At 48.3% G+C, this 21,376-nt stretch overlaps 1 protein-coding gene across 5 annotated transcripts; it reads right to left on the reverse strand.

The window, feature by feature from the left end:
• Positions 1-9,679: 9,679 nt before the first annotated feature.
• On the reverse strand, positions 9,680-14,227 carry PRR13 (proline rich 13). Of its 5 annotated transcripts, XM_058426630.1 has the most exons (5): positions 14,049-14,222; positions 13,252-13,548; positions 13,105-13,143; positions 12,076-12,449; positions 9,680-9,862 (listed from the first exon to the last, which is right to left on the reverse strand). In XM_058426630.1, the coding sequence occupies exons 3-5, from the start codon at positions 13,121-13,123 to the stop codon at positions 9,815-9,817; spliced, it is 441 nt and encodes a 146-aa protein (XP_058282613.1). In that variant the 5' UTR covers positions 13,124-13,143; positions 13,252-13,548; positions 14,049-14,222; the 3' UTR covers positions 9,680-9,814. The 5 variants fall into 5 exon arrangements, with proteins under 5 accessions (XP_058282613.1, XP_058282614.1, XP_032029491.1 ...); XM_058426631.1 differs by lacking the exon at positions 13,252-13,548 and having other exon boundaries at positions 12,076-12,444; positions 14,049-14,227; XM_032173600.2 differs by lacking the exon at positions 13,252-13,548 and having other exon boundaries at positions 14,041-14,221.
• Between the last annotated feature and the right edge of the window lie 7,149 nt (positions 14,228-21,376).

The following is a 21,376-nucleotide window of genomic DNA, read 5'->3' on the forward strand; positions in this document are numbered from 1 at the left end:
GGCACAGTGAGGTGGTAGGCGCTCACGCGGGACTACGCGAGACCGCGGCTCGTGACCAGGACCCGAGCCAGCTAAGAAATAAGACAAAAGTGGAAATTGTAGCCACAGCCGGGGGCGCAGGGGAAATTTTTAGGCTTACCTGCAGGCGCGAGGCGACTGAGGGGAAAAGGGGAGCGGGCGGGAAGGGGAAGGGCGGGAGGCCGGGGGCGGAACAATAGGGGCGGGCGGGAAGGCGAGGGGGGCCCTGCGGGCGGGCGGAGGAGGAAGGGGGGGTGGAGGAGGAGGAGGAGGAAGGGGGAAAGAGACCCCGGGGCGGGTGGAGGGCGGCGGAGGGCGGGCGGGCGGGCGGAGGGCGGGCGGGCGGGAGAGGGCGCAGGCTGCGGCTGCTCCGGCTGCTGCCTCTGCTGGTCTGGGAGGGGGACGGGGCGGAGCGGCCTGCTTTCAACCCCGCGCACCCTTCGACCCCGGAAGCGCTAACCGCCCCGGGGGCCAGCGAGGCGATTGCGTCGTCCAAGCCTTCCCCACGCAATGCAGACGGCCTCCCAAAAGCCTAGAGCGGCTCCTTGGACAGCGTAGGCACCAGCGAGACAACGGCTGCTAGCAAGCGACGAATTGCGATAGAGAGGGAGCGTGGGGGCGGGAAGGAAACCAGTGGCCCCTAGTGGACTGGCTGGAAAGTTCAGGTGTTAGTGCGGAGACGGAGCAGTCGCCATGGATCGAGAAGTGGGGAGGAGGAAAAAGGGATGGGTGGAAAGAGAATGAGAAAGGATGAAGATAGTAATCTACAGGGATACTCAAAAAAAAAAAGGAAAAAAACTAACTTGCCACGTTAGAGGTGACCATTGTATCAACTCCTTACTCTTAAAAGGAAAGAATTAAGCATTTAACTTTCCTTTTAGGAAGAACTATATGTAGTTCATCTGTAATTGATAAGGGAAAGCTCTTTTTTAAAGAGTTCTATGTAATAAATGTAGAAGGAATGAAAGAAATAAAAGGAATGAGAGTTAAAAAGTCACCATTCTGCAACCCAGAATGAAATAATTGATTCAGGCAAGTGTACCAATCATTAAAATTTTGAGAAAGGTTGTTAGGAACAGGATATTATCATGACACCAAATATCAAATATCACCACACAGATTTGCAAATATATATATATACATATATACACATATATATATATATATTTTTAAGTAACTTCACATGGGCAAGGAGTAGTGGCTCACGTCTATAATCCCAACACTTTGGAAGGCTGAGGCGGGCGGATCGCTTGAGCTCAGGAGTTTAAGATACCATCTCTACTAAAAATACAAAAATTATCTGGCGTGGTGGCACACGCCTGTGGTCCTAGCTATTTGGGAGGCTGAGGTGGATGGATCACTTAAGCCCTGGTGGTCCAGGCTACAGTGAGCCATGATGACGGCCACTGCACTGCAGCCTGTCTCAAAAATAACAATTTTTTTTTTTTTGAGACGGAGTTTCGCTGTTGTTGCCCAGGCTGGAGTCCAATGGCATAATCTCAGCTCACCGCAACCTCTGCCTCCTGGGTTCAAGCGATTCTCCTGCCTCAGCCTCCCGAGTAGGAAAAATAACAAATTTTTTAAAAGCAACTTCAAATGGAGAGATCTAGCAGTTACCACCTTACCCAAGTACATAAATGATCAAACTGCATCACTCATAGTAGGACAACTTTGCACCGTGTGGTCCTTGGAAAAATGCAACAAGAAGTACACCACATCATCTACTAAATATTCTTGCCAAAAGTGCTTACTCTTAATCTAATCGAGTCATTAGATCTGATTTGCAATTTATAGGAAATTTAATACAACACAAGGAGATATTTTGCAAACTCAGAACATTCCACAAGACAGCTAGCTGGTCTTGTCAAAAAAGCAATGCAATACAAAAAAAGAAAAAAATTGGCCAGGTGCGGTGGCTCACGCCTGTAATCCCAGCAATTTGGGAGGCCGAGGTGGACGGATTACTTGAGGTCAGGAGTTCAAGACCAGCCTGACCAACATGGAGAAACCCCACCTCTACTAAAAATGCAAAATTAGCCAGGCGTGGTGGCGCATGCCTGTAATCCCAGCTACTCAGGAGGCTGAGGCAGAAAAATCACTTGAGCCCAGGAGTCGGAGTTTAAGGTAAGCCAAGATTGCGCCATTGCACTACAGCCTGGGCAACAAGAACAAAACACCGTCTCAAAAAAAAAAAAAAAGAATTAGTTGAACATGGAAGTATGCATCTGTAGTCCCAGCTACTCAAGAGGCTAAGGCGAGAGGATCACTTGAGCCCAGGAATTCAAGGCTGCAGTGAGTTATGATGGCACCACTACACTCCAGCCTGGGTGACAGAGCAAGATCCATCTCTTAATTAATAAATAAATAAAACAGGCCTGGCACGGTGGCTCACGATTGTAATCCCAGCACTTTGGGAGGCCGAGGCGGGCGGATCATGAGGTCAGGAGATCGAGACCACGGTGAAACCCCGTCTCTACTAAAAATACAAAAAAAAAATTAGCCGGGCGTGGTGGCGGGCGCCTGTAGTCCCAGCTACTCGGAGAGGCTGAGGCAGGAGAATGGCGTGAACCCGGGAGGTGGAGCTTACAGTGAGCCAAGATTGCGCCACTGCACTCCAGCCTGGGCGACAGAGCGAGACTCCGTCTCAAAAAATAATAATAATAATAAAAATAAATAAATAAATAAAAGCAGGAATTTAAAAATGCTTAAGGCAATAACAACCAAATATAATGTGTGGCTCTTGCTTGGATCCCGGGTTTGTTTTTTTTTTTTTTTTTTAGATGGAGTCTCACTCTGTTGCCCAGGCTGGAGTACAATGGCACAGTATCAGCTCACTGCCACCTCCGCCTCCCGAGTTCAAGTGATTCTCCTGCCTCAGCCTCCTGAGTAGCTGGGATTACAGTCACCTGCTACCACGCCCAGCTAATTTTTTGTATTTTTAGTAGAGACGGGGTTTCACCATGTTGGCCAGGCTGGTCTCAAACTCCTGACCTCGTGATCTGCCTGCCTAGGCCTCCCAAAGCGCTGGGATTACAGGCGTGAGCCACTGGGCCTGGCCTGGATCCTAGTTTAAAAAAAAAAAAAGTTGCTGCGTAAGACATTTAAGGGACAAGTGAGAAAATTCAAACATTAGCTGGGCGTGGTGGCTCATGCCTATAATCCCAGCACTTTGGGAGGCCGAGGCAGGTGGATCACAAGGTCAGGAGATCGAGACCATCCTGGCCAACATCATGAAACCCCATCTCTACTAAAAATACAAAAATTAGCCACGCATGGTGGTGCACGCCAGTAGTCCTAGCTACTCAGGAGGCTGAAGTGGGAGAATCGCTTGAACCTGGGAGACGGAGGTTGCAGTGAGCCGAGATCACACCACTGCACTCCAGCCTGGTGACAGAGTGAGACTCCGTCTCAAAAAAAAAAAAAGAAAAGAAAATTCAAACATCTGAATGATAATATTAGGAAATATTTGTAATTTTCTTAAGTGTAATAATGGAACCATGCTTATGTAAAGAAATGGTTTTTAGGATGTACATGATGAAATATTTAAGGGTGGCCAGGCGCGGTGGCTTACCCCTGTAATCCCAGCACTTTGGAGGCCGAGGCAGGCGGATCACAAGGTCAAGAAATTGAGATCATCCTGGCCAACATGGTGAAACCCCGTCTCTATTAAAAATATAAAACTTAGCTGGGTGTGGTGGTGTGTGCCTGTAGTCCCAGCTACTTGGGAGGCTGAGGCAGGAGAATTGATTGAACCTGGGAGGCGGAGGTTGCAGTGAGCTGAGATCACGCCACTGCCCTCCAGCCTGGCAACAGAGTGAGACCCCATCTTAAAAAAAAAAAAAAAAAAAAAAAATACAAAAGTTAGCCAGGTATCGTGTTGCATACCTGTTGTCTCAGCTACTAGGGATGCTGAGGTGGGAGGATCACTTGAACCTGAGAGGTCAAGGCTGCAGTGAGCTGTGAGTGTGCTACTACACTCCAGCCTGGGCAACAAAGCAAGACCTTGTCTCAAAGAAACAAACAATCAAAAAAAAACAAAACAGAGGGATGGCTGGGCATGGTAGTGCATGCCTGTAATCCCACACTTTTGGAGGCAGAGCAAGGTAGGAGGATCACTTGAAGCCAGGAGTTCGAGAGCAGCCTAGGCAACATAGTGAGACCCTGTCCCTACAAAAAATTAAAAATTAGCCATGTGTGGTGGTGCACACCTATAGTACTAACTACTGGGGAGGCTGAGGTGGGAGGAGCACTTCAACCGGGGAGATCAAGGCTGCAGTGAGCCTTGAACAAGCCACACTGCCCTCTAGCCCCTTGACTCTCAGTCACGTTTTATTGGGCAGCCCCAAATTGATGGAGTCATCTAAAGAGAGGTAGCTTCCTCAAGTGGAAAATTAGGCTTGAGGACAAAAATGCCTTTCCTCTCACCCCCCAAATTGTGTTAGGAACAATGTGAAACAGAAAGAGCCAGGCACGGTGGTTCACTCCTGTAATCCCAACACTTTGGGAGACCGACGCAGACGGATTGAGGTCAGGAGTTCAAGACCAGCCTGGCCAACATGGCGAAACCCCATCTCTACTAAAAATACAAAAATTAGCTGGGTGTGGTGGCACGTGCCTGTAGTCCCAGCTACTCGGGAGGCTGAGGCAGGAGAATCACTTGAACCCGGGAGGCAGAGGTTTCAGTAAGCTGAGATGGCGCCCCTGCACTCCACCCTGGGTGACAGAGTGAGACTCTGTCTCAAAAAAAAGAAAGAAAAAGATGGCCAGGCAAGGTGGCTCATTCCTGTAATCCCAGCGCTTTGGGAGGCCAAGGCAGGAGGACCGCTTGAGGCCAAGAGTTGTAGAGACCAGCAAGAATCTCATGTCTACAGAAAAATTTTTAAACATTACCCAGCGCCACCTCTAGCAGCTCGGGAGGCTGAGGCAAGAGCATAGCTTGAGCAGCCCACTGCACTCTGGCCTAGGCAACAGAGTGAGACCCTGTCTCTGAAAAAAAAAGAAAAAGAAGTCTGTCATCTGGTAAGGGACAGACCAAGTAATGAAAGGGAAGAAATGAAGTAGGAAAATGTTAGGACGCCCAGGAAAAAGCAAACTAAGGAGTGCACTTACTGTGAAGCCCTGGCTGAAGGTCACGTTAACCTTAAGATTTCACAGTGGGGACATTTATACCTCTGAGAGCTGGGGTGAAAGTATCCATGAAATCATCTCTAATGTGGGGGGCAAAACATATATCAAATGTCTGTATTGGAACTGGCCAACAGTTGCAGCCAGCTTTGAAACAGAAAGATGAGATGCCTCTAATAGCAATACCTGATAATTTTATGAGTCAATAAATTCTCCCCAGAAGGGGAACCAAACTAAGTCAAGAGAGTGAATCTGCCTAGGGCCACAAAGCAATCTGATATTGGGAGTTGATTCCAAAAAGGCAGCAAACTAGATAAAAAATTCATCCCATTAACTCACAGTTCCTAAACTAAAATGTCAACTTGTATTTTTAGATCCCATGAATTTCCTATCTTTCCCATTCTCATGAAATGTGAATAGAAATCTTGCTAGTTCCTAGTAAAAAGAGAATAGTCTGTAATCCCAGCACTTTGGGAAACTGAGGTGAGAGGATCATTTGAGCCCAGGAGTTCAAGACCAGCCTGAGCAACATAGTGAGTCCTTGTCTCTACAAAAAATACAAAAAAATGGCCAGGCACGGTGGCTCATGCCTGTAATCCCGGCACTTTGGCTGAAGCAGGAGAATCGCTTGAACCTGGGAGACGGAGGTTGCGGTAAGCCAAGATTGCACCACTGCACTCCAGCCTGATGGATAGAGCAGGACTCTGCCTCTAAAAAAACAAACTAGCCAGGCATGGTGGTGGGACATGCCTGTGGTCCTAGTTACTCGGGAGGCTGAGGTAGGAGAATCACTGGAACCTGGCCAGGTCGAGGCTGCAGTGAGGCGAGATCACACCACTACATTACAGCCTGGACGACAGAGTAAGACCCTGCCTCAAAAAAAAAAAAAGAGAGAATGACAGAATCCCAGAGGTTCTTGTATGAGATGCTGAAGGCATAAGACAAAAACATTTGTGAACCACCATCTTAGTAGATTTATGCTGATGCACAAAGCAGGGACACAAACGCAACGCTCTCAAGAGCCAAGCAGTAATCTAATCTGGCTTACAGAAAGGTAACAGGGAGTTGAAAAGACTATGGGAAGACCCATCTACACGTAATGATTACTACTCATAGTCAGAAATTTCTTCCTTCAGGAATGTGGGCCCACTCTTGCTAGACTTGCCAGTTTGAAATCTGAATCTTTACTGAAAATGTCTGATATTTAACATAGAGAGGGATCCCTCCAAAAAAAGTCTCAGACCCAGGTATAACATGGGCTCCCAATTTTTCAACCTCTGATAAAGATGCATGAACCAAAATGTTCACAACAGTAGTTAAGTATATATCAAAACTGGAAACAAATCTAAGATTATAGTAATAAAAGATTGGTTGAATAAGTTGGAATGCTGGGGCCAGGCACCACAGCTCAGGCCTGTAATCCCAACACTTTGGGATGCTGAGGCAGGCGGATCACTTAAGGCTGTAGAGCAGCGGCACAATCTCGGCTTACTGTAACCTCAGCCTCCCAAGTTCAAGCAATTCTCCTACTTCATCCTCCGAAGTAGCTGGGATTACAGGCTCAAGCCACCATGCCCAGCTCATTTTTTTTGAAGAGACACGGTCTCACTGTGTTGCCCAGGCTGGTCTTAAACTCCTGGACTCAAGAAATCTTCCTGCCTCAGCCTCCCAAAGTGCTGGGATTACAAGTATGAGCCACTACACCTGGCCACCATCTATTTCTCTTCACCTCACGATCTGTCCCATACCCACCATCTCCCTCTCCTCTCCAAAAAGGAAGAGCTGATAAAGGAAAACACAGAGTGACTTGGGGTAAAAAAATTAGAAGGCCAGGCATGGTGGCTCATGCCCATAATCCCAGCACTTTGGGAGGCTGAGGCGGAAGGATCACCTGAGGTCGGGAATTTGAGACCAACCTTACCAACATGGAGAAACCCTGTCTCCACTAAAAATACAAAATTAGCCAGGCATGGTGGCGCATGCCTGTAATCCCAGCTACTCGGGAGGCTGAGGCAGAATCGCTTGAATCCAGGAGGCGGAGGTTGCAGTGAGCCAAGATCACGCCATTGCACTCCAGCCTGGACAACAAGAGCAAAACTCCGTCTCAAGAAAAAAAAAAAATTAGAATGGCCCCCAAATCCAAGACACTGGAAAAGTGGGCCTTGACTTTGGATTTTCTTTCTTTTATTTATTTTTATTTTTTTGAGACGAGTCTTGCTCTGTCGCCCAGGCTGGAGTGCAGTGGCACGATCTCGGCTCACTGCAACCTCTGTCTCCTAGGTTCAAGCGATTCTCCTGCCTCAGCCTCCCGAGTAGCTGGGATTATAGGCACCTGCCACCATGCCCAGCTAATTAATGTATTTTTAGTAGAGACGGGGGTTTCGCAATGTTGGCCAGACGGGTCTTGAACTCCTGACCTCAGGTGTTCTACCCACCCCGGCTTCCTAAAGTGCTGGGATTACAGGTGTGAGCCACTGTGCCCGGCCATGGATTTTCTAATAAAATTAGAAGCTAGCTGTAAAATATAAGACCTCAGGCATTTATTTCATAGAACTCTTTCCAGGGAAAGCTATGGATGCAGTATAGCCAACTCAAAACACTCCTTCCCTGTTCCTCCTCAAGCCCTACACTCAATGCCCAAACCCATGGGTTTCACCTCAGAAACATCTCTTAAGTCCACACCTTCCTCTAGCCCCATGTCCTCAACTGCAGCCTCATTTCCCGCTTTCAGGAACTCAGTTTCAGGAGCTCCTAACTTTCATCGTACACTTTTTACAACTTGGTGCCTTTGTAAAACTGCTGTTTCTGCCTGGAATCCACTGGGTTAAGAGCACAGACTCAGAAGCCGGACTGTCTGAGCTCCAATTCTGACTGAACGTCTGCCTCCCAGATTCAAGCCATTCTCCTGCCTCAGCCCCCCGAGTAGCTGGGATTACAGGCATGCGCCACCACGCCTGGCTAATTCTGTATTTTTAGTACAGACGAGGTTTCTCCGTGTTGGCCAGGCTGGTCTCGAACTCCTGGCCTCATGTGATCTGCCTGCCTTGGCCTCCCAAAGTGCTGGGATTACAGGCGTGAGCCACCACGCCTGGCCCACAGTTGCTTAAATATACTGATTTGTAGGGACACATCTAAAAAGTCTTAGCCGAGCGCGGTTGCTCACGCCTGTAATCCCAGAGCTTTGGGAGGCTGAGTCAGGTGGATCATCTGAGGTCAGGAGTTTGAGACCAGCCTGACTGACCAACATGGTGAAACCCTGTCTCTACTACAAATACAAAATTAGCCGGGCATGGTGGCAGGTGCCTGTAGTCCCAGCTACTTGAGAGGCTGACGCAGGAGAATCGCTTGAACCTGGCGGGTGGAGGTTATGATTGCATCACTGCACTCCAACCTGGGCAATAAGAGCGAAACTGCATCTCAAAATAAGTAAATACATAAATAGAGTGGCCGGGCGCGGTGGCTCATGCTTGTAATACCAGCACTTTGGGAGGCCGAGGCGGGCGGATCATGAGGTCAGGAGATCGAGACCACGGTGAAACCCTGTCTCTACTAAAAACACAAAAAAATTAGCCGGGCGTGGTGGCGGGCGCCTGTAGTCCCAGCTACTCGGAGAGGCTGAGGCAGGAGAATGGCGTGAACCCGGGAGGCGGAGCTTGCAGTGAGCCGAGACTGCGCCACTGCACTCCAGCCTGGGTGACAGAGCGAGACTCCGTCTCAAAAAAAAAAAAAAAAATACATAAATAGAAATAAAAAGTTTTAGGAAAAAATTTTTTTAAAAAGTAAGTATTATTCAATAGATTTGGGGCAAAGCCCCAAATTACTCTCCCACAGCTGATGGGCAGCCAGGGTTACCTTCTGTAGCAGATATGAAAACATATAAGCTAAAGGCCTATATCCATTCACCCAAGGGAAGACAATAAAGATTCATGCCACTCTGCCTGAGCCAATTTTGAAGAGTCCTCCCACTTAAAAAACATGGGAATCATACAGTGTCTTTCTCACTGATGCTCTGGTTCCCTTCTATAAAACTGATAGACTTTAAAGGGTCTGTGGAAGGTTAACAAAAGTAGAAGAATGTGCCACGCCCAGCCAAGGTGATAGCACAGGTGAACAGAGACCAGGAGAAATAACTTTATTTGAACAGGACCCGAGACAGCATATTGGGCTAAGGAAGAGAGGTAAGGTTCCAAAACAGCAGTCAAAGCTCATCGACCCAGCAACCTTGCAGTTAGTGCAACCAACAAAAGGCCTGCTGGGGAATGTATTTGCCATTAAATTCCCCAAGTATGCCAACATTACAAAAAGATAGAGGTTTTTCATCATAATTGAATTTCCACAAACCTCCCCAATCACAAGTATTATAAGCGGAAGTAAAAAATCACATTTTACAGATCTCAAACTTGTCTTCAACATTTAGTTCATCATCTTCAAAAAATAGCTCCCCTGCCTAATTCATTAGCTATATGATCTATCCAAGCAACAAGATGGCCAGGCCATGGCAATCCTCTTCCCATTTCCCCTAGCCGCTCAGGGCTCAACAGCAGGGTGAGGCTCAGGTGGAGGTAGGGGGTGGGGAGCACAAGGGCTACATTCCCCCAGTACAACATGGCATCTGAAGCTTGATGGGAGAGCAGAACTGGTGAGACTTGAGGGAAGGGTCCAGGGCCTGTATTCAGTCAGAATCACTGCTGGAAGAGGAGGAGGAAGAGGAGGAGGAATGCTGCAAGGGCAAAGGGGAAAGGGGAAAGAAGATAGCATCAGATCCAAATGACCTTTCACCACTCCATGGGCCATTCTTTGGTGCCCCACCCCTCCATCCAAGTATCCCTTGCTTCCCTAAGAAGGTCAGGAGTCTTGAACAGACTGTACCTAAACAAAAGCAAGGGTTTCCTTCAGCAGTGAGCATACAGGAGTGGATTAAACCATCCTAAATTATCACACAGAATTTAAAAAATTTAACGTATTGCCTTTGGAGCAAATTTCCAACTTTCATTACCTGAATCGATGCCTAGGCAAGGAATAAATTACAGGCACAAGCATAGTATAGTGCTAGGAAACAGCTGTTACATTATCAATGTTTATTCATTAGCTGCGTGCAAAGTCCTATGATTTTAAGAAATTGGATTCTGGCCGGGCGCGGTGGCTCACGCTTGTAATCCCAGCACTTTGGGAGGCCGAGGCGGGCGGATCACGAGGTCAGGAGATCGAGACCACGGTGAAACCCCGTCTCTACTAAAAATACAAAAAAATTAGCCGGGCGTGGTGGCGGGCGCCTGTAGTCCCAGCTACTCGGAGAGGCTGAGGCAGGAGAATGGCGTGAACCCAGGAGGCAGAGCTTGCAGTGAGCCGAGATCGTGCCACTGCATTCCAGTCTGGGCGACAGAGCGAGACTCCGTCTCAAAAAAAAAAAAAAAAAAAAAGAAATTGGATTCTACAAATCTAAGAAAAGACAGTAGAAACAGCAGTTGTATGTGCATGTATCTCTACTTTTTCTCAAGCACAATGGGAAAAAGTGGGGAAGGTGTAAGAAAAGGCTGGGAGTTCTACTCAAGGTTCCTTAAGCATATACTCCCAGCAATGCTACAGTTATTAAATAAAAACATTTTTCAGTCTCTCCAGGGTAATTTCTCCCTCTTCTTCCCCACTAAATCTCAATTCTCTTCAGACTTTTTTTAGACGGAGTCTCGCCCTGTCGCCCAGGCTGGAGTGCAATGGCATGATCTCGGCTCACTGCAACCTCCACTTCCTGGATTTAAGAGATTCTCCTGCCTCAGCCTCCGGAGTAGCTGGGATTACAGGCATGCACCACCATGCCCAGCTAATTTTTTATATCTTTAGTAGATATGTTTCACCATGTTGGCTAGGTTGGTCTTGAACTCCTGACCTCATGATCCGCCCGCCCCAGCCTTCCAAAGTGCTGGGATTACAGGTGTGGACCACGGCGCACAGCCTTCTCTTCAGACTTCTATCAAAGACCCAGAATCAGGAATTAGAATCCACAAGGCAAATAAATACTGGGCAGTTAAATGTAAATGGAGGCCTCATCAAGATGCAGATTGATTTAATCCTTCAAGAGTTGTCCTCAGAGTTGCTTTTATCCTTGCTATTTTTTGTTTGTTTGAGATGGAGTCTTGTCTGTCACCAAGGCTGGAGTGCAGTGGTGAGATCTGGGCTCACTGCCATCTCTGCCTCCGGGGTTCAAGCAATTCTCCTGCCTCAGCCTCCTGAGTAGCTGGGATTACAGGCATATGCCACCACACCCAGCTAATAATTCCTAAGTGCTAGGATTACAGGCATGAGTCACGGCACCTGGCCACCCTTACTAATTTTTAACACTCCTCTAAAACAAAGATACTTAGCCTTGGAGCTGAGTATAAAACCTCCTTAGTCCTAGACTTTGTTAGAGGCTGAGTCACTGACTGCTCTTGTCCTCAATTTTTCTGCTGGATGATAGGGCAAAGGGCCCATGTAATTAACACAACGCCCTAAGAACACTGATGAGAGAAGGAACTCCAGGAACTAGGGCCAGATTATTATTCTGTTAATTATTATAAGACCTTGCTTTGTCAAAGGAATGACTTTGATATTTTGACAATGTCAGTGGGCGTGTCCAACTTGCTAGAATATGCACCTGGCAGGAGGGGAGCAAAAGTTCTGGGAGAGTAGGGCAGAAAAGATTTGGCTTTTGATTCTAAAATCCATTCTAAGGCTCACCCTAGCTCCCCCTAGATAGGAGAAGCCTGATGTTTCTTTTCAAGATAATCAGATTCTTCTCAGTAGCAATCTTTTATAAAAAGGAAGAATCATCTACCAGAGCGACACAATTGTCATCCCCCATGTCCACAGAATGTGAATCCCCCTCACCCAACCCCTGCCTACCTAGTCCCTCTGAGGGGGGACCCCTTCCCTAGCCAGGATCCAGAGGGTACTGACCTTGCCATGCTTGTGGTGCTTGTGGTGCTTCTGCATCTTTTTATGAGCTTTCTTCATTTTCTTCCGCATCTTCTTGTCCACTATCACTGCTGGTCCGACCATGCCAGGAGCCAAGGGATTCACAGGAGGGATTCCAGGGGCAGGCGGTGGGTACGGAGGAGGGTAGGGACCAGAGGGTTTGCATCCTGGATACCCTGGCTGTGGCACAGGATGAGGGGGCCCACCTGGGGGGAAAGCTGGATTGCCATGGGGAGCTCCTGGGGGAGGAGGACAGGGGCCTGGGGGAAAGGGTGGGTTAATAGGTGGTGGGTGGGCAGGATTGGAACCTCCAGGGCACCCAATATTGGGAGGATATGGATTTGGTCCTGGCTGCCCTGGTGGAAGAAGCAGAGAATAAACATTAGAATTCCCCAGAGTCTCCAACAACAAACAACAAAAAGAAAGATTCTTTCTCACTCAATACTTAAAGGGAAATGGAAAGATGACAAAGCAGAATGGAGGGTAGGGGAGACAAACTTGTGTTGGGGAGAAAAGGGGGAATGTCCCTGGAAGGGCTGGGGAGAGGAGGGAGACAGTGAACTCTGAGGAAGACAAAAGCACTGGTCAGGCTGGGCACGGTGGCTCACACCTGTAATCCCAGCACTTTGGGAGGCCGAGGTGGACAGATCTCATGAGGCCAAGAGTTCGAGACCAGCCTGGCCAACATGGTGAAACCCCCGTCTCTAATAAAAATACAAAAAGTAGCCGGGCGTGATGGCATGCGCCTGTAATCTCAGCTACTCCGGAGGCTGAAACAGGAGAATCGCTTGAACCCAGGAGGCGGAGGTTGCAGTGAACCTGGGCGACAGAGACTCCAACTCAAAAAACAAATAAATTAAATTAAATTAAAAAGCACTGGTCAGCTGTAGCTAAGGACTTTGCTTTTGCAGGTACGGCGGGTCGGGGGTAAGGGAGCCGATACAGAAACTTCCTGTTATAGGGCCCACCAGAAAAAGGGTTAGGGGTGGTACAGAACCCCCAAACACCTACCGGCATTGGGATTCCACATGTTTAGGTGTGTCCTCCAGCCTGAGGAGAAAGAAATGAGGCAAAAAAGATGACGGTCTAGAGGTAGGAAGTGGACTTAGCACTGGAGCCCAGCCCTAACGTCTTCCACCCCACAGTAGGCTCTCCTACCTGGAGAACTACCACGACTTCCACATAAGAAATGTCTCTTTTCTGGCTGGGCGCGGTGGCTCACGCCTGTAATCCCAGCACTTTGGGAGGCCGAGGCGGGTGGATCACGAGGTCAGGAGTTCGAGACCAGCCTGGCCAACATCATGAAACCCCGTCTCTACTAAAAATCTAAAAATTAGCCGGGCGCGGTGGCGGGCACCTGTAATCCCAGTTACTTGGGAGGCTGAGGCAGGAGAATCGCTTGAACCCGGGAGGCGGAGGTTGCAGTGAGCTGAGATCGCGCCACTGCACTCTAGCCTGGGAGACAGAGCAAGACACCGACTCAAAAAAAAGAAAAGAAAAGAAAAGAAATGTTTCTTTCCACTTGTTTCTTCGCCCTCAATACCTACTTGGTTCCTAACACAGGAATCTAGTTCCCAGGGCCCCTCCACCCAGGTAGAAGCGTCTAACTCTTCGGAAGTGGGCAGAGCCCGCGAGTCTCGGCCTCCCCATCACTCATCTCCCTTTCCCTGGAACTGAGTCCGGAGGCCTTTAACCACGCACAGAGTAAGAAAGGATCTCAAACAACTTTCTCTCTCCCTGGGGAGGACCCCACCTCCGGCTAAGAAAAGGATACGTCTCCAGGCGAAGTAAGAAGAAAGTTGCTCAAGAACCTCAAATACTTAAATTTGTGGACACAACCCCCTTCCTCCAAAAAAGAAAAAAGGCAAATGAAGATCCTAGCCCCAAGCTGCGAAGAGACTCTTGACCCAGCAACGGGAAAAGGAAAAACCTATGGAATCCAGATACCCCGTCACCTTTCCACCGCCGCCTGGGCTTGATGCCTTCTCCTTCGCAGTCTCTGCTCTTCCTAGTCACCCAGACCCCGTGCTTCGGCACCCGCCTCTGCTACTGCCTAATTGGTAATTATGTGGCCACTCGACTGGTGATTAGACAACAAACTAATCAATCACTCCGGTCCGACTGAGGAGGAAACGGTTGCTCTAGGGGCGGAGCGGAGCCCTTTGCGGCTAGGCCAGTACTGAAAAGCCGGAAATCTCCTGGGGGCGGGGCTAGGCGGAGAGCGCTGGAGGGGGCGGGGCCAGTTGCTGGGCAAAGTCCTAGAGACACCGAGAAGAAACTCTGCCCTAGCTCTCTTAGCTCATGGTTCACTGGGTGCAATACCTTGTAAGGTGAATACACTATGGTAAGTGTTGTAATACAGATATAGACAGAGTTCTCGGCAAGGGCAGAAGAGCTGCTGAGTCCCAGCCCCAAGCCTCAATGTTCCCGGCTCCCTCTTACACTCGCAAGGGAAGCAAACAAACATTCTTGCGGAAAATACAGAGATTTCATAATCTCTCCCAGGATTCCCTCTCTCAATTCCATAGCTCTGCCATCTGTCGAGTAGCCTAAACCAGAAACCAAGGAGGACGTCCGTGATCCCTCTGTCTCCTTCACCTCCCTTACCCCAAATTATCAGTTTTGTCTCTCAAATATATCTGGAATCTCTCCACTTCTCTCTATCTTCCCTGCTCCAAACCTCCCATCATCTCTCGCCTGGATTCATCTCTCCCCTGAATGGCTACAATGGCCTCCCTTTTTTTTTTTTTTTTTTTTTTTGAGACGGAGTCTCGCTCTGTTACGAGGCTGGAGTGCAGTGGTGCGACCTCGGCTCACTGCAACCTCCGCTTCCCGGGTTCAAGCGATAATCCTGCCTCAGCCCCCCCAGTAGCTGGGACTACAGCCGCGGCTAATTTTTCTATTTTTTAGTAGAGATGGGGTTTCACCATGTTGGCCAGGATGGTCTCGATCTCTTGACTTCGTGATCTGCCCGCCTCGGCCTCCCAAAGTGCCGGGATTACAGGCGTGAGCCACAGCGCCCAGCCTTTAAAAAAAAACAAAAAACAAAAAAAAAACAATACAAGTGGCCGGGCACGGTGGCTCACACCTGTAATCCCAGCACTTTGGAAGGCCGAGGCAGGCGGATCACAAGGTCAGGAGTTCGAGACCAGCCTGGCCAATATGGTAAAACCCGTTTCTACTAAAAATACAAAAATTAGCTGGGCGTGGTGACATGTGCCTGTAATCCCAGCTACTTGAGAGGCTGAGGCAGGAGAATCACTGAACCCAGGGAGGCAGAGGTTGCAGTGAGCCGAAATCATGCCACTGCACTCCAACCTGGGTGACAGAGTGAGACTCCGTCTCAAAAAAAAAAAAAAAAAACACACACACACAATAAAATTAACAAACTTGACCTAATAAACATACCTTGAACCATGCTCTCAAAACTTACCGACTGCTAATTCTCCTTAAGCATGCTTACAGCATTTATAAAAATTGGTCACATTCTAAGCTAAGCACGTCTCAACTGATGCAATTCAATTTTGAAAGAACTGTTCAATACATATTCTCTGACCACAATGTAAAATATAAGCAAACATACAGCTGGATTTTTTTTTTTTTAGAAAAAAAATTGTTTAACTGTCATCCAGGCTGGGCACAGTGGCTTATGCCTGTAATCCCAGCACTTTGGGAGGCCATGGCTGGAGGATCAGTTGAGGCCAGGAGTTCAGGACCAGACTGGGCAACTTAGTGAGACCTCATCTCTACAAAAATGAAAAATTAGCCGAGGGTGGTGGTGCACGCCTGTAGTCCCAGCTACTCAGGAGGCTAAGGTGGGAGGATCGCTTGAGCCTAGGAGGTGGAGGTTGCAGTGAGCCCAAATCGCACCACTGCATTCCAGCCTAGGCGACAGAGCAAGATTCGATCTCTAAATAAATAAATAAATTGCCTTAAAATAACCATGGAAAGAATAAACTATGATGGAAATTAAATACTTATAAATAAGTAGGCGGGCACGGTGACTCATTCCTGTAATCCCAGCACTTTGGGAGGCCAAGGCGATTAGATCACAAGGTCAGGATTTCGAGACCATCCTGGCCAACATGGCGAAACCCCGTCTCTACTAAAAATACAAAAATTAGCTGGGTGTGCTGGCACACGCCTGTAATCCCAGCTGCTCAGGAGGCTGAGACAGGAGAATCACCTGAACCCGGGAGGCAGAGATGGCAGTGAGCCAAGATGGTGCCATTGCACTCCAGCCTGGCAACAGAGCAAGACTCCATCTCAAAAAAAAAAAAAAGAAAGAAAGAAGCAGGCCGGGTGTGGTGGCTCACACCAGTAATCCCAACACTTTGGGAGGCTGAGGCAGACAGATTGCTTGAGTCCAGGAGTTCAAGACCAGCCTTGGCCATGAGATACCCCGTCTCTAATAAAAATACAAAAATTAGCTGGGCACGGTGCCTCATACCCAGTTATCCCAGCTACTCAGGGCTAGGGTGGGAGGATCACTTGAGCCGGAGAGCTGGAGGTTTTGATGAGCCAAGATCGTGCCACTGCACTCCAGCCTGGGCAAAAGAGCACAAAAAGAAATAAGCCATAATGAGGCCAGGCGCGGTGGCTCATGCCTGTAATCCCAGCACTTTCAGAGGCCAAGGTGGGCGGATCTTGAGGTCAAGAGATCAAGACCATCCTGGCTAACATGGCGAAACTCCATCTCTATTAAAAATACAAAAAAATTAGCTAGGCGTGGTGGCGGGCACCTGTAGTCCCAGCTACTTGGGAGGCTGAGGCAGGAGAATGGTGTGAACCCGGGAGGCAGAGCTTGCAGTGAGCCGTGATTGCGCCACTGCACTCCAGGCTGGGCGACAGAGCGAAACTCCGTCTCAAAAAGAAAAAAAAAAAAAGGAAATAAGCCATAATGAAAATATTAGATCCGCCGGGCACGGTGGCTCATGCCTGTAATCCCAGCACTTTGGGAGGCAGAGGCGGGCAGATCACGAGGTCAGGAGAGCGAGACCATCCTGGCTAACACAGTGAAACCCCATCTCTACTAAAAATACAAAAAATTAGAGGGGCGTGGTGGCTGATGCCTGTAGTCCTAGCTACTCGGGAGGCTGAGGCAGGCGAATAGCATGAACCTGGGAGGCGGAGCTTGCAGTGAGCCAAGATCGTTCCACTGCACTCCAGCCGGGGTGACAGAGGGACACTCCATCTCAAAAAAACAAAACAAAAACAAACAAACAAATACTACATTTTGATATATTTTTATATTAGGTTTGTGCAAAATACTTGAAATAATTTGGAAGGTTTTCTAAGCTCTAGGAAACTTAGATATACACATTGTTTCTTTCCTGGAAGATTATCAAGTTTGAAAAAAGTATTGGCCAGGTGTGGTGGCTCACACCTGTAATCCCAGGACTTTGGGAGGTCACCAGGCAAGTGGATCATGAGGTCAGGATTTTGAGACCATCCCAACCAACGTGGTGAAACTCCATCTATACTAACAATACAAAAATTAGCCGGGCATGGTGGCATGCGCTGTAATCCCAGCTACTTGGGAGACTGAGGCAGGAGAATCCCTTGAACTAGGGAGGCAGAGGTTGTAGTGAGCCGAAATCGCACACTGCACTCCAGTTTGGGGGCGATAGAGCAAGACTCTGTCTCAAAAAAAAAAAAAAAAAGTTTGCCTACTCTAGACATTTCTTTTTTCTTTTCTTTTTTTTTTTTTTTGAGATAGAGTTTCACTCTTGTTGCCCAGGCTGGAATGCAACGGCGCGATCTCGGCTCACTACAACCCCAGCCTCCCAGGTTCAAGCAATTCTCCTGTCTCAGCCTCCCAGGTAGCTAGGATTACAGGCATGTTCCACCACGCCTGGCTAATTTTGTATTTTTAGTGTATACGGGGTTTCTCCATGTTAGTCAGGCTGGTCTCAAACTCCTGACTTCAGGTGATCAGCCTGCCTCTGCCTCCCAAAGTGCTGGGATTACAGGCGTGAGCCACTGCACCAAGCCCAGTTTCTAAAAAGTGTATTTACATGCCTAATACTTCTCCATGAACATGAAATCACTACTCATGGGAATATCACATTAGGCAAACACTGGATTTGGTAAACTCATCTTCACAATTGGGACTTTCATATTTTATAATTTTATCACAGAATCATGGAACTATAGGGTTGGAAATGACTTAGAGAAACATTCATTCAATTTCCTGAGAAAAATAAACTTTTCTAAGAGTTCACAGTTAGGAGAGACAAGATTATAACCTATATTTTCTGGCTTTTAGCGATCTCTTTTTTTTTTTTTTTTTGAGACAGAGTCTCACTCTGTCGCCCAGGCTATGGTGCAATCTTGGCGCACTGCAAGCTCTGCTTCCCCGGTTCATGCATTCTCCTGCCTCAGCCTCCCGAGCAGCTGGGACTACAGGTGCCAGCCACCACACCCAGCTAATTTTTTGTATTTTTGGTAGAGACGAGGTTTCACCATGTTAGCCAGGATGGTTTCAATCTCCTGATCTCGTGATCAGCCCACCTCAGCCTCCCAAAGTGCTGGGATTATATGGGTGAGCCACTGCGCCTGGCCTAATTTTTGTATTTTTAATAGAGACGGGGTTTCACCATGTTGGCCAGGCTGCTCTCGAACTCCTGACCTCAGGTGATCCACCTGCCTCGGCCTCCCAAAGTGCTGGGATTACAGGTGTGAGCCACCACGCCCGGCCCATGGATTTATTTTTGATTGAACATAGCCTTATGCTCATCAGCATGTTTGTACATTCATTTCTTTTTTCTTTTCTTTCTTTCTTTTTTTTTTTTTTTGAGACAGAGTCTGGCTCTGTTGCCCAGGCTGGAGTGCAGTGGCGCCATCTCAGCTCACTGCATCCTTCACCTCCCGGGTTCAAGCAATTCTCCTGCCTCAGTCTCCTGAGTAGCTGGGATTACAGGTGCACACCACCACGCCCAGCTAATTTTTGTATTCTTAATAGAGACAGGGTTTCACCATGTTGGTCAGGCTGGTTTCAAACTCCTGACCCGCCCCCTTTGGCCTACCAAAGTGCTGGGATTACAGGCGTGTGCCACCGGGCCCAGCTTTTTTTTTTTTTTTTTTTTTTGAGAAGGAGTCTCGCTCTCTCACCCAGGCTGGAGTGCAGTGGCGCGATCTCGGCTCACTGGAAGCTCCGCCTCCCGGGTTCAGGCCATTCTCCTGCCTCAGCCTCTCTGAGTAGCTGGGACTACAGGCCCCCGCCACCATGCCTGGCTAATTTTTTTTTTTTTTTGTATTTTTAGTAGAGACGGGGTTTCACCGTGGTCTCGATCTCCTGACCCGCCCGCCTCGGCCTCCCAAAGTGCTGGAATTACAAGCGTGAGCCACCGCGCCCGGCCAAGGCCCAGCTTTTTTTTTTCTTTTTTTTTTTTTTTGAGACGGAGTCCAGGCTGGAGTGTAGTGGTGCGATCTCGGCTCCCTACAACCTCCACCTCCCAGGTTCGAGCCATTCTCCTGCCTCAGCCTCCTGAGTAGCTGGGACTACAGGCACGTGCCACCACACCTGGCTAATTTTTGTATTTTTAGTAGAGACAGGGTTTCACCATGTTGGCCAGACTGGTCTTGAACTCCTGACCTCAGGTGATCCACACTCCTTGCCTCCCAAAGTGTTAGGATTACAGGTGTAAGCCATCGCGCCCAGCCAAACATCATTTTTAATGGCTGAAAGTCTTCCCTTTGTTATTTAAAAGGTGTGTGACCTTAGACGTGTTTCTAAATTTCTCTGCGCCCTCTTCCTCTGTAAATGGTACTCACAGGATTGTCATGAAAAACTCAAGAACACTGGTGAGCAGAGGCAAGACATAATGAAAGTTATGAGATTATCCAGGCCGGGTACAATGGCTCACACCTGTAATCCCAGCACTTTGGGAGGCCAAAGTGGACGGATCACCTGAGGTCAGGAGTTCGAGACCAGCCTGGCCCACATGGTGAAACCCTGTCTCTACAAAAAATACAAAAATTAGCTGGGCATGGTGGCACATGCCTGTAGTCCCAGCTACTTGGGAGGCTGAGGCAGGAGAATCACTTGAACCTGGAAGATGGAGGCTGCAGTGAGCCAAGATCGGACCACTGCACTCCAGCCTGGGCAATACTCCATCTGAAAAAAATTAAAAAAAAAAAAAAAATCCAAAGAGTACTGTTTAGCCTAGATTAGGGGAAGCATAACCTGCCAAGGGGTAACTGTAGTAGTTGGGCCCTGCCAGGCCTAGGAAGAAGGAAAGAGGGATGGTGCCCAGAAGCAGGCCCTGCTCATCAAAGTATGATGTAGGTTGATTAAGAAAGAAAAAGAGCCAGGCACGGTGGCTCACACCTGTAATCCCAGCACTTTGGGAGGCCGAGGCGGATGGATCATCTGAGGTCAGGAGTTTGAGACCATCCTGGCTAACATGGTGAAACCCCGTCTCTACTAAAAATACAAAAAATTAGCTGGGCGTGGTTGTGGGCGCCTGTAGTCCCAGCTACTTGGGAGGCTGAGGCAGGAGAATGGCGTGAACCCAGGAGGCGGAGCTTGCAGTGAGCCAAGATCGCGCCACTGCACTCCAGCCTGGGAGACAGAGCAAGACCTCCGTCTCAAAATAAATAAATAAATAAAATTTAAAAAATAATAAACAATTTAAAATGCTCGGTGCAGTGATTCATGCCTGTAATCCCAGAACTTTGGGAGACTGAGGAAGGAGGACTGCTTGAGCTCAGGAGTTCGAGACCAGCCTGGGCAACATAGCAAGACTTCATCTCTACAAAAAATTAAAAATTAGGCAGGGCGCGGTGGCTCATGCCTGTAATCCCAGCAATTTGGGAGGCCCAGGTGGGCAGATCACGAGGTCAGGAGATTGAGACCACTCTGGCTAACATGGTGAAACCCCGTCTCTACTAAAAAAAGTACAAAAAATTAGCCGGGCGTGGTGGCGGGCCCCTGTAGTCCCAGCTACTCAGGAGGCTGAGGCAGGAGAATGGCATGCACCCGGGAGGCGGAGCTTGCAGTGAGCTGAGATCGTGCCACTGCACTCCAGCCTGGGTGACAGAGCAAGACTCTGTCTCAAAAAATAAAAATAAAAAAATAAAAAAATAGCTGGGTATCGTGGTCCATGCCTGTGGTCCCTCCTACTCAGGAGGCTGAGGCAGGAGGATCACAAGAGCCCAGGGAGGACAAGGCTGCAGTGAGCCGTGATCGTGTCATTGCTCTCCAGACTGGACAGAGACTCTGTCTCCAAAAAAAGAAATCAGATAAATAAATAAAAAATAAATGTTAATGGAAGAGAAG

This window comes from Hylobates moloch, unplaced genomic scaffold (genome assembly GCF_009828535.3).
Source record: "Hylobates moloch isolate HMO894 unplaced genomic scaffold, HMol_V3 SCAFFOLD_13, whole genome shotgun sequence".
NCBI classification, from domain to species: Eukaryota; Metazoa; Chordata; class Mammalia; order Primates; family Hylobatidae; genus Hylobates; species Hylobates moloch.

Bases quoted from the DNA above. Each gene is read 5' to 3' on its own strand.
- PRR13 (XM_058426630.1), bottom strand. The intron at 9,863-12,075 runs GTCAGTACCCTC...TTGCCCTTGCAG, and splicing joins AGCACCACAAGCATGGCAAG to CATTCCTCCTCCTCTTCCTC.